The sequence below is a fragment of the Contarinia nasturtii genome, unplaced genomic scaffold (assembly GCF_009176525.2).
Source record: "Contarinia nasturtii isolate CC-2019 unplaced genomic scaffold, AAFC_CNas_1.1 Cnas_scaffold_630, whole genome shotgun sequence".
In the NCBI taxonomy this organism is placed as follows: Eukaryota; Metazoa; Arthropoda; class Insecta; order Diptera; family Cecidomyiidae; genus Contarinia; species Contarinia nasturtii.
Window position 1 is genome coordinate 599,713 of NW_022197981.1, and position 16,664 is coordinate 616,376.

A 16,664-nucleotide genomic window follows, 5' to 3' on the forward strand; every position below is an offset into this window, starting at 1 on the left:
TCTCTCTCTCTCTCTCTCTCTCTCTCTCTCTCTCTCTCTCTCTCTCTATCTGTTGTGTCGCACAAAAAGCATCTCAAATTGTGCGATGTTCATTCATTCGGAATGTGTGCTTTGGAGGGCATTAACGATGACGACGGTCGGGCGCAGCACACAAAGTCATCGAGATCCCATTTGAATTGTGTATGCGTGTCATGCTTCTTAGATGCAAAACCGCGTGCGCCCAAACGCATATTATCAATATATGTCGTGATGCCACATTGTACAGATGCATCTTGTGTCGTGCGCGATCACGCGCACTCGCGCTCGCGACATAAAACCAAATGACAGCAAACATTAATCAATGAGTACACACGCACCACAATTTTTCTTAGCACAGACAATCATCGAGTGTTCTCAAATGCTTAAACCAACAAAAGTAAAATGTGGCACGCCGTATAGAGATAGCATAGGTAGATAATAGACTGTTTGCCGAATGAAAAGTGTGTTCTGCAGCACTTGCAATTGTGAATTCTTCAAATTAATCAATTAGACGGTTTTTGTTTGTTTGTTGTAAAAATGGTATGCATTTGCGTGTGCACAACACAATGGGGAGTCGCATCGAAGGTGTTGAACTGAACATATACCAGAATTCAAAAAGAATAATACGATAGAGTTTCAAACTAAAATAATAAATTGAGTACAAAAATCAAGAGGGGAAAAATAGTTAAAAAAAAAAGTACAACAAGCATGTGCATCGTCTTCATTAATATTTTGCTTTCTTTGTGCCGATTTTGCGAGTTCTGTTTTCATTCGCATTTCGATGAAGAAGCTTAAACACGAGAACCAACTTGATTTTTCTCTACCATTTTGATCTTCAATGGATGTTAAAGCGCAACTTTGGCATTTGTACAACGATATTCCTTCAACCTATTACGATGATGATGATGACGACGACGACGACACAAACATGCAATATATTTTGCCGAAAAGAATTTATTGTTCATTATGCAGTATACATTCCAAACGAAATGAAATGAGAGAATGAAAAAATAAACGAGAACACAGCCCAAGAGCGAAAGAGAGTAAATTCGTGTGTGCCAGTGATCTTTGACAATAATTACCAGAAAGAAGAAAAAAACATGTTGTTTTAAAAAGTAAACTTCATTTCATTTCCACGCGATCAAATTGCTCCCTGCCACACAGTACACGGAGAACAATTAAAGCGACGGCAATAAATTCATTAAGTTGCCGACTGCAATGTGAATTTCGAACTTTACGCATTACCATTCGTTTTGTGTGGAATTGTGCAAATCTGGTTTGGTGCTGTCATAAACGAAATGTGTCTCGCCTTCAGATTAAGACTGATTTTGGTCTTGATCGGCAATACTTTCTCATTTTCCAGATCCATTTAAAAAAGCATACACCAAAAATATTTTTGGCAGTGTCACAAGTACAAGCACATTTAATTGGTATCACGTTGTCAACATTTATACATTTATACATATATTTCAATCAGTGATCGGTGATTTCAGTTTCGTTTCGTTTCTCCTCACATCAATTCTCTCTCCCAATTGTGAATTACTTTAATTAGCGTGTAAACGTAAGCCAGAGAGTGTCAATTTGGTCTGGGCGTATTGAGATTTTCTATATTGCTAGCCATTTGTTTTGGCATTTGAATTGGATTGGTGTCGATGTTGACACGCTCAAGTTTTCCGTGCGCATCAAACGAGTGCCAATGCGATCAGCCTAACTGAAAATGTGTGCACCAAATGAAACAAAACGACTTAAAACAGAAAAAGTGATTGCTGCCATACAAATGCGAATAAGCAAACCTCGATCGAAAAGAAGCAAAAAAAAAAAACACGACAAAAAGCAGAGCACTACAAACTACCAACAGAAATACAACAATAATCGAAAAAAAAACTGTTTGCCGACTAATCGAATAAACATCAAAGAAGTCGTTAGACACTCATGTGTGCTGTTGTAGTTTTTTGTTTCTTTCTTATTCTTCATCTACGTCGTCGTCGAGATCAAATTTCGCTTTTTTTCATGCGCGAGATTTTTTCAGCATACCTCTATGCCATGCATCAAATGCCACTGCTCCTTTCTTTCAGCTATTGGTTTTTACTTTTTTCCTCTTGTTAATTTCTGTGTCACGTAAAAAAAAGCCGTACACAAACGTGGTCTGGCCTGGCGAGAAACCAAAACAATTGAAAGAGAAGACCTTTTCGAAGCGCAAACCAGCAACAAACTAAGCAAATAAGAAAGAAGACATTTGTTTGTTCTCAATACACACGGTCGGACCGCAATTTTGTTTCTTTTTTTTTTGCTTCTCTTTTCACCACACATTTCGTTATGTTTGCATAAGAACCATTAAACGAGCTGTGTGCGCGCGCAGATTTCTATGACATTTGACATTTTTTTTCTCTTCTTCTTTTCTTTACTTTTCCCTTCATGCCAAAACAAAAGAGTAACGTGTGCGCGCTCCTTTCGTACATAATGAAAACAAGATACGACACACATATCTGGAAGAAATAAAAGACAGGAAAAAAAGAGAAACAAAATCCATGCAAACAATTCAAATCGATCGTCTAACTTTCGATCAACAATTTTGGTGCTTTCGCATTTCCGAGAGATATTGTAAGTTGAACAAAACCGAAAATTCCATCCAAAATATAAACAAAAGCCACATCAAAAAAAATTCGCTTTTTCATCGTTTTTATTTACTTATTGTTACATCAAAATATGAATAGTTTACTTTTTCGTTGGCATTGTTTCCATTTTCAAGTAACCGGCACATGGATCCATATGTACTGATTTTGGTTTCGATAAGCACTTTGGTTAATTATGGTTTTATTACTGTGCATATCATGGATGGTGATGCGCCAGGCTTTTTACCACACTCACTTCTCATTGTGAACGATGACGCGAATTGAAAGTGTTAAAATTGTTCAAGTGATTCAGGTTCGTGGCTATTATTGAAGTCTTTTATATCGTATGTGTGTATGGCTGTGTCACTTAACGGTCGAACAAAAACTCTTCAAATATTTACCATGAACTTTGCAAAAAACGTGATGCGTTGAAATGTAGAATAAATTATTTATAAGTTATTTTTTTCAAAAAAAAAAAGAGTCTCTTGTGAAACATAAAAGCGAAAAATGAAAGTTATTCTAAAAGTTTTTACTTTTGTCCATCGAAAAGCGGGCCGCGTGCATTCTCGTATTTTTTTTTCTCTCTTCATCTCTTCAGATGATATTTGCAATGAAAACATAAAATTTCCATTAAACACATGACAACCGGTGCTGTGGCTGCTTGATTTTAAATTCTCGTCCCGTTGATTTGTTTTCTTTGCTTTTGCTACTTTTTGTTGTTATTTTATCTTTCTCCATTTTATTTAGTACTGTTGTCGATATATTGTTTGTAAAGTACATAGTATCACGTTGTGTCAACATTCCAAAAACTATGAGAAATCTCTTTTGCGCGCTCGAGCTCGTTTCTCTCTCTTTCTCTCTCTGGAGCCAAACAAACAAATTTGAATACGGCGCGCAAAAAAAAATCGAAACAATAAAACAGCAATAACAACACTCGAAGTACGATACTCTACAAAGTGCGCTGACTTTATAAGACACTGACACAATGGAAACGAGATGGCAACTTAAGTCAATTGAAGTAAGTGTATAAATTGAACGGTATGTGTGCACGTATTTTGATATGAACATATGTTTCCGACCTCAACTTGGATGTGGAGCGTGTGCGTGTTATGTTACGCGGTGCAAATTATCATTTCGAGTCGGTCGTTTGTTTGTTTGCCGTTGCACGTGAACTCCGCTTTCATTTGATGTTCTAACTAACGAAATGATTGTATGTGTTTGTGTGATTTTGAATTTGGCGACGACGACGACGACGGTACAAACAAATGCGTAAATGGGGGAGATCCATATGCGCTCCGGTTCACATACGCACAATGTTTCCCATATATTCTACACAACATTGACATTATCATGGTGCATGTCAATAGAGACTTGATGTGTGTATTCGTTTCGTTAATGGCGGGAAATGCATCGAAATCAAGTTTAATTAAATGCATTCTACAATAAAACACAAACACCGTTTTCCATGCCACACAAGAAATTCAATTCAAAAAGAACAATTGGTTGTGGTGACTGTGACTCTGTGTGTGTGTGTGAAAAAAAAAGCAAAATTAATAGTAAGAACTTTGACCAACTACCAACCACGTCCAATTTAAAATAGTCATACAATGTAATAAATAGAAGAATTTAATTTTTCAACCGCGTGGTATCCATCAAACATCCTCATAGCGCCGCCATCGTTCACAATGGCTGTTGTATTCAATTTTGTGGCAAGTGTAAATGAGAAATAAAAAAAAACGAGAACAATAACAAAACATTCATAACTATTCTATAAAAATGTTCTGTTGTTGACCTCTTTTAGTAATACTTATTATGTTTTTGTTGGATGCGGACACCCTCTTGTGGTGCATGTTTTCAATTTATTACTTGCTTGTTGAAATTACTTAGTTGGCCATTGAAAAGTAAAATATTGACAAATTTATGACTGTTGTGCATTGTTAATACCGTTAAACAATGACCACACTTCTCTCGTGTTTGCTCTCTCTATATCTCTCTTTCTCCATACCCGAAACATCCCAGATAATTGATTCATCAATTTGATTGCACTTCTTGTATAAAATGTTTGGTGTTTTCGTTTTCGGTTAATTTGATATTTCCCGATGTTTTTTTTTTACTTGTGGTATGTGGAATCGCACGTGTTCAAATAAAATAAACAAAAACACTTGAACGAGGAAATTGCTCCAGAACAATGGCGCTAGTCATTTTGAATAGCATTTTAAATTGAACAGACAGGCAAAACGAAGAAAAAAAAAGTACAATCACAAGATATGAATGTCAAGACGAAAGAGCCGAACTCACTTCGATCATTTATTACATTTTCATTAAATGTGACAGAAAATATTCACACCAAATCTATGGAAGTACACACATGCATCCGCACAGTCCAAATGGTATTGGAGCATTGGCGCGACTCTAGAATACGGGTCACAACGATTTGACTAATGATGTGAAAATATTATGGCGTCAGAGCGTAATTCAATCGCATTTCTATTTCAATGTTTTTTTTTTTCTTTCTTTCTTCATATTATTTTCCGTGCTTTTTTATGGCTTTTCCGCTTTTCCGTATGCATTCCACTTGCTTTGCATGACATGCGAACTTGTCAATGCTGTTTTCAATTCCACTATGCAAACCAACAGACACACCACATCCAACAGGAACTACAATAACTTGATCATAAATGGCAAATTACCAAGAACATATAATACAATTGTTAATTCTTTTGTTTCCAATTTTGTTTCATATACACCCGACACACTATTTCTTTTAATTTATGACGTTGTTAGTGTCATCCGCCAATCATACACAGAGATTCTATCAATAATTCTGAAAATGTGACCTACTTCATTTGGGAGTCTAAAACAGGTCACACTGCATTTCCGGGAGGAGAAACATGAATCAGAAATCACTGATAAATCCATTTCTACCGAACATAAATGAAAAATTGTTTTGAAAAAGTATAGAAATTAAATGGAAATTTACAAAAAAAAGTATCTAAGAACTTGAAGTGATAGAAATTTTTGAACATTGATGAAACTTTGAAAGGAAGGAGGAAGCTGCAAAAAAAACTGAATTGAGATGGAAAAAAGGCTGCCTAATCAGTAAGGTCTGATTACGTTTTTGAATAGAAAAAAAGAAGCGAATGCGGAAAATATTGAGAAAGGAATTCGCATAAAAATTAAAGAATTTTCGTAAATGTATGAATGATTTTTCCTGACGTGAATACGAAACCCAATAAATGGCATAATTGAGTGATTGTATATGCACTGTGCATGGATGCAAGCAAATAAGCAATCACCAAATTACATTACATCATCGTCTCGTCTACAATATTGTTAATAGATCTTTTCTCGTACTTTTCAACAGCTCTGAATTACCGCTATTATTATTTAAATAGAAACACAAAAAAATATTAACGAAAATGCAGCAGCAGTAGCAACAACAACGAAATAACGATAGAAATATAAACCTTTCGCAGAGTGATCGTCAGGCAAATAAATTCAAACATACCGTAGAGATCTCTTCACATTTCCATTATATGCGGCTATAAATTATTACAACTTTATTTATATGCGAATTGTATGCAATTAGATTAACGTATATACGTTTTCGAAGACAGTGTCTGTGTGTTTGGATCATGATGTGATAGTGATTGCAAGACACCTCATTTCAAACCTCATATATGCTAAGATCTAAATGAATACATAATATGCATCGAATGGAAGTTATTTTTTTTTCTCTTCTATTTATTTCGTTGTTGCTGCTCTCGGTGTGTTGCTGATGCATAAATACAAAACATATTATATTTGTGAATGCAAAGTGTATTGCTTCTTCTTCAATTTTTATATAGAAAAAAAAAGTTCGAATATGAGAACAAATCTATTATGCGTCTACGAGAGAACGAGAAATAGAAAGAGACAGAAAATGATGTTGGATTCACTAGTGGCGTTGCAAATAAATGAACACACACACTTCACTAGCAAATTCGTTTCGCGATGATGTGAATTGCTACCGTTCATTGCATTGAAGACGAAAAATACAATAACAACAAAAAAAAAACGAAACACATACGAAATAAAGAGAGAAATAAAGTCAGCAATCCGACTGTTTACACCATGTATGTATTTTTGAATATGCAGTGCGAATAGCAAAATATCCCGTACGAAAAATGTGCACATTTTCACTATAGCTGCATATTTGTTATAAAATTTATGAATATAAATAAATCGGTATTCCATTACGACATGTATATTTGGCTTTGGGTGAGAGCGTGTGTTTAAACAAGATATTTAGGCAAAGCGCGATTGCACTGCACAAACGTAATAATCAACAAACTTTATCGGGCAAAAAAAACGATGAAATAGTTGAGGTGTACAAGAGAAAAGCGCAACCCCGTACAGTGTTCATGAACGATCCAATGTGTTATTAGATATTAGTTAAGTGCGTTTAAGGTTTAATTGAGCCGCATTAATACATAAAAATAATAATAATCACTTTAACGCTATTAAATACGCACTAATCAGCATATAATATTTATTCGATAAGCTTTCGATGTTGAGACTATTTCTTCTGTGCTGTGGTTAGTGAATTTCCATGCACGGAAGCGAATTGTTTTTTTTTTTTGCTCTGAAATTAAAGTAAAATCACCGAAACAACTTTATTCAATCAAACTACTCAGGTAGTTTTTTGTTGAGTTACAAACTCGGAACAGGCATACACAGAGAAAAAAAATGGTTTTAGACTAAATAAATGACGCAACCTTTTGTTTGCAGATAAATCGCAACCGTAAGATAAATGATAGAAAGTAACACACGCAATCCAATGCCAATTCGAAATCGCAATGAATTACAAATTGCACTTTGGCTTCCACTCAATTTTTTGCATTGTGTTGCACCGAACATACAACAACTCAAAGCCATAACATGGCTTGTTAAGTGTCCTTATTATTTTCAATTTTAATTCACGGAAACAACGGCTTATATTCTAATTTATGATTGCATAAATGGCATTTCTCTTGCTATAATCTATAAACATTAAATTTATGACTTTGAATTGAATGTTAAACTATAAATGTAGCAATATTATGCGACTTCAATGTGAACGAACATTTTAAACTAAAATTAGAAAAATTGGTTTAGGATACGACAATTATTTTATTTGGCGGCTATAGGAATTTTAATTCAAAAAACTGGATTAAGTTTTCAATTCAAATGGGGGAGTACGTGGAGATTGGTAAACATAAGGTAAGAAAAAAATGTACAAATTTTTTTTTGTGCTGACCAACGACTCAATGCTGTTTCGATTGTGCTCGTGGTATCCAACAGTCATTACCAACGTTTAAAAATATAAATCTTATTTTTAAAGAAAAAGATGAAATTATTTAAAATATCAATCGAGCAAAAGACCGTAGAAGGTGACAGCACAATAATATTCGGGGTGATATCGAGGGGACGAGATGGGGGGAGGGGGGTTAGTGATACAATTTTGTGATCAAAATACGAGATAAAAGCTTAATCTAGAGAAAAAATCAAACAAGTTTTTAAAAACATGTACTCACCGGATAATTGGGCCATACATATTGTAGTGCTGTATAATGTAATTGCTAATATTAGAAATGTGGCTAAGTTGTGGAGTGACGACGAGATATTTAATGCTCGTGTTGATGTGAATCGTCGAGCGGCGGCGGTGGCTGCAGCTGTTGATTTAATGTTTTTCGCCGTTGTTTGCCTTCGTTTAATATTGATGCCACATCCATTCAAATTTGTTGATGTGGACTTTGTAAAATGTTGTGACCACATTTTTGAAGTGTTTTTGCAATTCCGCCGATTGATTGCCACACAATTATTGAATTTCGTAGTCTGTTGATCGGTTCGATGACTGCCAACCAATATTCTTGGTTGCAGCATTATTGTCTTAATTTATCGGCGTACCGAACTACTCGACACACTGTCTCTCTATCTCTCGCTTTGTCTATCTTCAGTTTATCTGTCTACTTTGATTCGCGTTCCTCTCTTTACACACACACTTCCTCTTCAAACTTCTTTTCTTCGTTCAAAATTTGTTACTTTTTTCTTATTCTTTTTTTTGCGGTTGTTTTTCCACCAACAGAAAAAAAATTACGAAAGAAGAAAAGCTGCAAAAAAGAGCACACACTTAGTTTGATTGTATATTTGCTTCCTATCGGACGAGAAGGAATAAGAATTTAAATCGAAATTGAATTCGGTTGTCATTTATTATCTTTAAGGTTGTTCTTTTTCGTAGAATTTTTGCTTCCTTTTTTTTTCTCTTCAATGGACTTTTGAAAGAAAAAAAATTACATTAGACGGAAATGGTGACTTTTTTCCATAGCGAAGACAGATTTTTAAACCGTTTGAAAATGAAGCATTACAAACACCATTTCGATTTCGCTTCGAGTGGGAAAAAGAGGAGAGAAAATCCATCGTATAATTTTTGCCTCTTCACTAAATTGATCCGTTTTTCGGCAATTTTAGCGCTGAAATCGCATGATTTAGCATATAATTACATTGTTCATTGTATAAAATCAACAGCTTTTTTCTTCGTCTCTGTCTATCTTTCTATTCTCGTCTTTTTTTCTTCCATTTTTTCACTCATTCAATCTATAATATGCTTTAGTTAGTTTAGTTACGCTGACTATCAATTGATTTAATCGATTTTCACCAGAAAATTCATCGAGTAAATTCAATTTTTGTTTGGAAGAAGAAATTGAGCGGAATGATCGTACAGATTGCGATGACCTGCCGAAACAGAAAAGACATTCGATCTTGCACTGCGACGAAAGCGAATTCCGTTGGTTTATTTCTCTTTTTTTCTTCTTCTTCTTCGTTTCTTTTCCACCGGTTTTCATGAATATTTATTTAATGTTAACGCTTCTCTCTCTCTCTCTTCGCTCAAATATTTAGTTAATCGGTCATTTTGTATGTGTGTTTGTTTCTTTTTAAAGTGCGTAAACCGTGTGATCGATTGTTGAATATACAATATTATTTGTTTCGATGAATGTGATTTGGCATATAGGCTCGGGTGTGATATAAGTCACTTGGTCATTCGAATTGCTTAATTGGGTATTCACATTGATGATGAGATTCACATTCAGCTGCGATTCACATTCAAATATAGATTTTGACTTTGGTTTTATAAGCCAATAAACAGTTATTAATATAAAATAGACGAAGACGCGCACAATTGCATGCCGTGATATACGCAAGCGGCGCACATTTCCATAATAGCAAGACCGTATCATATGTCTAGGCGAACGAATTTGAACAAGAAAAAAAAACATGATGAAATTTTTTCTTTATAACATGTGGTGACGACGACAACGAAGCTTATAAAAAAAAAGAAACGGTATTAGCCGTGTGTATATGCCATTGAATTGTTTTTGCATTTCGACTCACGAAGTGAGAGTAGTAAACAAATCGACGAACAATTCAAATAAACATTTTTGTTGAATTAAGAAAAAGAAGAAAAAAAGTGGCAGCAGCGGCCAGAGAATAAGAATGCTATGATACAAAGTGTAAGTATTCAATTGATGCCATCGTGCATGTGTTTGCAGAAATATATTACTTCTCTTCTCTTTTTTTAGAATGCATATGTATTTTAATATGATAATAAAAAAAACACACATTCTCGCATCGAATGCAATAACATAACTGAAAAATGCCAAAGAAATCTTGTTCTACTTTCTTTCTTGTTGTTGATCGAGTGCGCGTTCGCCTCCTGCAAGCTCCAACAGACACACATACACACATATATATATATGCGCGCGGCTCTCTTTGCAAACAACCTTTTCATTGACTCTGTTGCCGTCGTTGCTGTTATTGTTTTTGCCTTTCTTGCTCATGTGTTTTGTGTTGTCATAGATTTTCGTATGCACATTTTGTACTGAATTTTCAATCCGACTCTCTTCGCTTCTTTATGTGTTACAAAAGGTTGAGCGATGCATTTTGCGCAATGCACATTGGCACAAAACCATCGTTTTTTTTTCTGTGGCACTAGAGTTCGCAATCAATGCAAGGTGAAAGAAATATATGTGCGTTGGGATGTAAGCGATGTCGTAGCATTACACCCGGAATAGAAACTTGTCACTAATGTTTAATTGTGGATACATTTTTTTTCATTCTACACAAAGTCAGTCTCATTTTGCTGGTAATACAGTTTGACAAATGTTCTTTTGGTGACAAATTTCAGTCGGGTTCATCATGTGGATTTTGAAAGTGAGTGACCAACGCATGTGAATTATATTTTTAAAAAAATTGATAGACATCTCTGGTATTTGGGGCATGAATACAGGTGTCAATATTCTGAATGTTTTTTTTTTGTTGGATTAGGCCCACTTGCTTTCTTTTCGTTGTTTTGTGAAACGGCCAATTATTATTATTTGACCACAAAACATCGTATTAACTTCATTCATATTTGGAAATCGTTTAAATTCAATGGGCTTGTTTTTATCGGGCATCAAAGTATGTTTTCTATTTGCAGATGAAATTCAACCGAAGTCGCAATAAAAATTTAAAGCAAACGAAACAATCGACTTTCAATTGAATTAACCACAAGAAAATGCTCTTATCAACTTTATTTGATCGCATTCAAACCACACTCACCACACCACTATGTTATAGTATCGTTGGTTGTGCGAAGAAAGAGGTAAACAAATAATTTTGTATATGACATAAATGGTGCTTGAAAACAACGTTCAGCAGCGAAATTGAAAATAATTTTCGGTCCAAAAACAAAGATGTGAGGCAAGCTCGTACACAGGCTTAACCGCCTAAACGAACTTTTGCATTAATTTAATACTTTCATTTCGAATTTTGAAAGCGGAAATCATGAGTGTGCGCGTGCTTGTCCGCTCATTTGGCATGTGTTCATCTATTCCTGGTCGGTTGTAATTAATACAAATAAACACACAAAACGTAGACCGATATGTATGCAAGCGATATTGATATTGGGAAACAAAATCCAGCAACAAAAACAAAAGAAAATAACTTTTCAGCCGATATATGCAAGCCCAACTACAGAGATATCTATAGAGATATAGTCTCGCAAAGTCGTTGATTTTGTGTTTATCTCATTTTGCCTTTGATTCGACTCGTTTCCACATTTTATCCACTGGCTTTCATTGATTTTCGTATTGTTGACAAACTATATATTCAATACATTGCACACGAGATGTGTGAGCAAATAAGAGAGAAAGAAAGACGTGTACACACGGGCCACTGTACGCTTTCGATATGGAAATTAATGTGTAATGTAAATTTACACAACTGTTTAAAATAAAGTTGATGGTAAAATGGCAAACAACAACAAACATCGATGATGATGCTTACGATGATGATGATGGTGACGGCGACAATGGCACCAGTACACAATGAACCAGGTGAGTGCGGAAAGAAATCTTTTCGTGGCTGTTAACACATTTTATTTGCTTAGTGTCAAATCAATAAAAAAAAAGTCAATTTGCTTTGTGAGCGGTGAGAAAGAAAGAGGCGCGATAAAGGGAGAGATGCCATGAAAGTGCGATCAGTCCTCATAATCGTATTCACGATTGAAGTTTTAGCTCAAGTCATTTCTTTTGATCGACAAAAAAGGCAATATTTGAATAAATTGCAAATCAACACCAGAGAAATTACCAACGAAAAAAAGCGGCATAGATTTATGAATAAATGAATTAAAAATTCTTTATAATGATTGACCATTTTTCGACATTTTTTCCTCTTGAGATTGTATTCACGGCGCATTCCAGCGCTGCCGAAAAAAAAGTCCCACCACATGATGTTATTACATTGTCAACACTCTGCACCATGGCAATTTCTTACATATCAATAAAACGTTTTTTTTTTTTGCATATTCAGTTTCTATAAATCGTATGCATGCACGATGAGCGTGACGACAGCGGAAAGCGATTTTTAGTAAGTTTAGCGCACAATGAGTAATTTAACGAATACTTGTGTGTGCCACATTCTTTCACCAACTGACCAATAAAAAAATATAAAAATAAACGACCAACGTTGCCATTCTACTTATTAGTTTTCTTTTTCAAAATGTATATGCGGTGCGTGTGTATGCTTTTCGTCGTTCTTCGATCGTCGTGATGGTATGGGAAATATCCGTGCGCAATAAGATGCTGTTTACATTATGATGTGTGTCATTTTGATGCGATTTTGCCGATGTCGATTGACTCAGGTTCGGTTTTTTTTCAAATCGCTTCTTCTGAACTGAATACAACATGTACGCGCGAGCGCACGCTTGTGAGCCACACTAGAAACGAAAAATACACATTATGCTCCGTTAATCGAAACCAAACAAACGAGAAACTAATCTTTCTATCATTCACCTCTTGTCTCTCGTTTGGCAAGAGAGCTTGTACACATACGGCGCTCACAAATCAAATTGAATGGAAACAAACAAATGGGATGAAATGATAGATCCAACTAATTTTTAAGCACGCAACTTAAAAATTGATTTGAGTGAGAAATGCCATTAAAGTGATTGGCGACCACGACACAATTTTATTTTCTTTCAAAAAGCTTTCAACATGAAATCATTTTGGAATGTTGAGTGAAATGATTGCAAAGTTTTTCCAAACTGAAGAAGCGACACTTTTTTTTATCGATCTATCGTCACGTCTATAGACTCGGTCTATAGAAAATTAACACCAATTCTTGGCCACATAAAATGTGAATAATCGAATTTCGATTACATTGTTATTTGGTGTCTTTTTTTCATCAATTTTTCAATGGGCCAAAACGAATGTTGAACGGTGGTGTGCGCGCGCTCGATGCACTCGTTAAAATGAAATTGTCTTGAAAATGTCGGTCAAATTTACCATTTCGGATTAATTACATATGCATTGAGAAATTCTCTCGATCTGAATTTTCTCTCTATGCACAGCAACAGACACACACACACCCCATAAACACGTGCATTACAACACAAATACTGAGTGTGTGTGTGTGTGTCGCTGTACTGTACTGCAGTTGTTTCGAATCGATGAAAATTAAAACACGTTTTAATCATAATCGTAAAAATTCAACGCAAACGCAGTATGCAGTGGTCTTAGTGTTTGTATCTTGTTGTTGTTATCTTTTTTTTTCTTTTCTGATTGCACAGTGAATTCGATTTCTGGTTTTGATGGGTTGGTATTTTTTTTTTAATTTTCGTTCAAAATACATTTGTGCATGTGAAACAGCACAAAATTTTCAATATGTATATCGATCGCCTGGCAGTTATGGCAACGGCATCGAATTTGGTTGTGCATATATGAAGTTTTCAATGATGAATGAAGGTTTACGAAAAAAAGGCCAACACTCTCAGAAATGGAGTTGGAATTAAAATCGCTGTTATCTCTCTTTTTTGGTCATTTTCAATTTGGCATCTCTCTGTTGCTGGTCAAATGCACGTTTGGTGCTGTTGGTGCGTTTTTAATATGCGTTCGCATCATGCTCAATACGACATCAACGAAAAATACTGCATATTTATTTATTTTTTCGTTCAAAAGTTGGATTTGTATATTTTTCTCTTCTCTCTTGGGTTTGTTTTCATTTTGCCGAGATCGATTGAATCATTAAGGTAGATACATTCGGTCGAATTGCATTCGGTCATTTCACCATTTCGAATTCCGAAGGTACACACGCAAACATAAATATAGAAAATGTATATAATGGCCAAAAACGAGATATTCAAGCCAAAATGACAGTTTTCGTATCAACATATTTCTTCTATCTCTTTTTGTCTCTATCTCCTTCACACACACACACTTACTCTGTCTGTACGTTTCTCTCGATTTCTACACACAAATGTAATAATTTTTTTCTCTCTCCTTTTATTACGATTGGCTTTGTTTCATTTTCGACTCGATCATTTCTTGTCCATAAGTCTTTGAGGCAAGCAAACGAATGAACGCGTGCATGGCTGGCCAGTTTTTGACTGTATCGCGTTTTTGATGCCTTGTTTTTTTTACATAACGCATTTAACAGCATTACGTGCACACCAAAAATAAAAACAAAATGCGCTCGAAATCAACACACAGCGCGACCAACAACAAACAATCCTGCTTTTATTTGTGTACATTTTCGTTTGTAGTATTTCAAATATATCAAAGTGTGGTCGTTTACTTTTGAATTCAACTACTATGACGGCAACGAAGAAATAACCACGGTTGCAATGTTGCGATGGTGGTAATTGATTTTTTGTTTTGAAAAGCGAGATCAAGTCATTTTCAACCAATTTCGTTGAGATTCCATTTGCGGAGCATTTACAACGGCTGGTCTCTCTTTGTTGTGTCGTCGCATTCGAGTTTATTTTCAGTTTTGAAATGGATATGTATGTGGCTCTGCGATTTTTGAATGCCTAACTTTTGATATTTTGGCCAGTTAAATGTTTTGTTGCTTTTGATTGCATGATGGGCATGCTGATTTTATATTATTATCCCATAATCGTCAATGTGAGTCTTCGTCTTTTTTTATTCAATTTGATATTTCGAGTCTGTGGTTTTTAAATGGGAAATATTGAAATGCAATCATACAAATTTAATCTATGCGAATTTCGAAGTTAACAAAATAAAAAGAGCATGAAAAAATGCTCTGATATAATCGTAGATTCAAAATGCACGATAAACCACTGATAAGAACTTGATCGCAGAGGAAAAATAAACGGTGAATTCAAAATAAAGAAAAAATACCACCAACACCACCTTCAAAAAATTATGTCACTGGTCGATGGAATAAGCTGTTTGTGGCAAACTATTCATTTTTTTCGTATCTTTTTCGATCGCATGTGATTTATCCATATTAAATTACTTTTGTTTGATGTTGTTCGATCACAACACCCGTTAGATTTTTTCTTCTTCTGTTATTTCGATCGATTTAAATGCTGCTAACCTAAATATCTTTTTTTTATCATAAATTAAGTGTTTGGTCGATTTGCTACAACACCATTGGCTTTTGTTTGTCGAGAGAGACATAAAATCATTTTGTAAATTCCATTCAATGAATTGAAAGAAAAAAAAAATCAAAACTGTTTCGTCTCAAAACACATCAACACCGCCAAATTAATTTGAATTTAGAATACAATAGAAACTAGCGATTATTATGAGCATACCAGTTTATAATGATTTCTGGAAGGCATCAGCGATCAAAATGAAAAAGAAGAACGAAATGTGTACCGATCATACATATGACGAAGCCGTAAAAATATCAATTTTTTGTTGCTGATGAAGTATGAACGATGTAACGGATCTCGGCCGACAAATTGAACATAAAATCATAAAGCAATGGTGTATTATGTACGATTATTAAAAGTGCCAAATCATAATAATATCGATGAGAGAGTATGGCCGCGACGACAGCACGAATAGGAACCAGAAGCAAATCAAGAAATAAAATACATTAAATTGCGAGATAATAAATTAACAACAGTGCGGTCGCACGCGCGCACAACCATACATATTCGATATCACAGGTGAATTGGTTATGAGCGCAGTGAAGATGTTGATATCTTAACAAATGGATTTCATATCATCTGGTTCGTGCAAAAAAAGCACATACACACACATACTTTCGGTTCACTGCATGAAAGAGATTTGCCTATTTATCGGCACAATCAGTAAATACACCACCGTTTACATATTTTGATCTCGCATCGCAATAATAATAACAACAGCAACAGCAAAAATGTTGTATGAATCCATCGATCGAATATTTAGCCATACATTGAATATTATGTTTGTAAACGATAACTATCATGATTTCATTTCGAATTCTAAACCCTCTGGTTGAAATCGCGCGATAGAAACACTCGTACCAAACAAATAAAGTCAAAACAAGCGAAACGAAATCAACGAGCTGCGCTCTCTCAATGGGTGAACCAAGCGATGATATCAAGCCAAGAATGCCGAATATTTCTGATCAATAGTTCGGTCTTCGTATTGGTGTATTTTTTTTATATAAGTATAAGCATTGCGGTAACTTGTTGAAAATCGTTTTGAAAACGATATCGTGATTAATCCTAATTCGATTGCA

General features: G+C 35.0%; 1 protein-coding gene across 4 annotated transcripts in view; it reads right to left on the reverse strand.

Moving 5' to 3' along the window:
- LOC116340210 (serine-rich adhesin for platelets) overlaps positions 1-16,664 on the reverse strand; it is a 72,704-nt gene that overhangs the window by 54,787 nt on the left and 1,253 nt on the right. For all 4 annotated transcript variants that reach the window (XM_031766558.1, XM_031766557.1, XM_031766560.1 and 1 more), the window contains exon 2: positions 8,186-8,761. In XM_031766558.1, coding sequence (XP_031622418.1) covers positions 8,186-8,534 — 349 coding nt within the window. In that variant the 5' untranslated portion in view covers positions 8,535-8,761. The remainder of the gene's footprint in view (positions 1-8,185; positions 8,762-16,664) is intronic.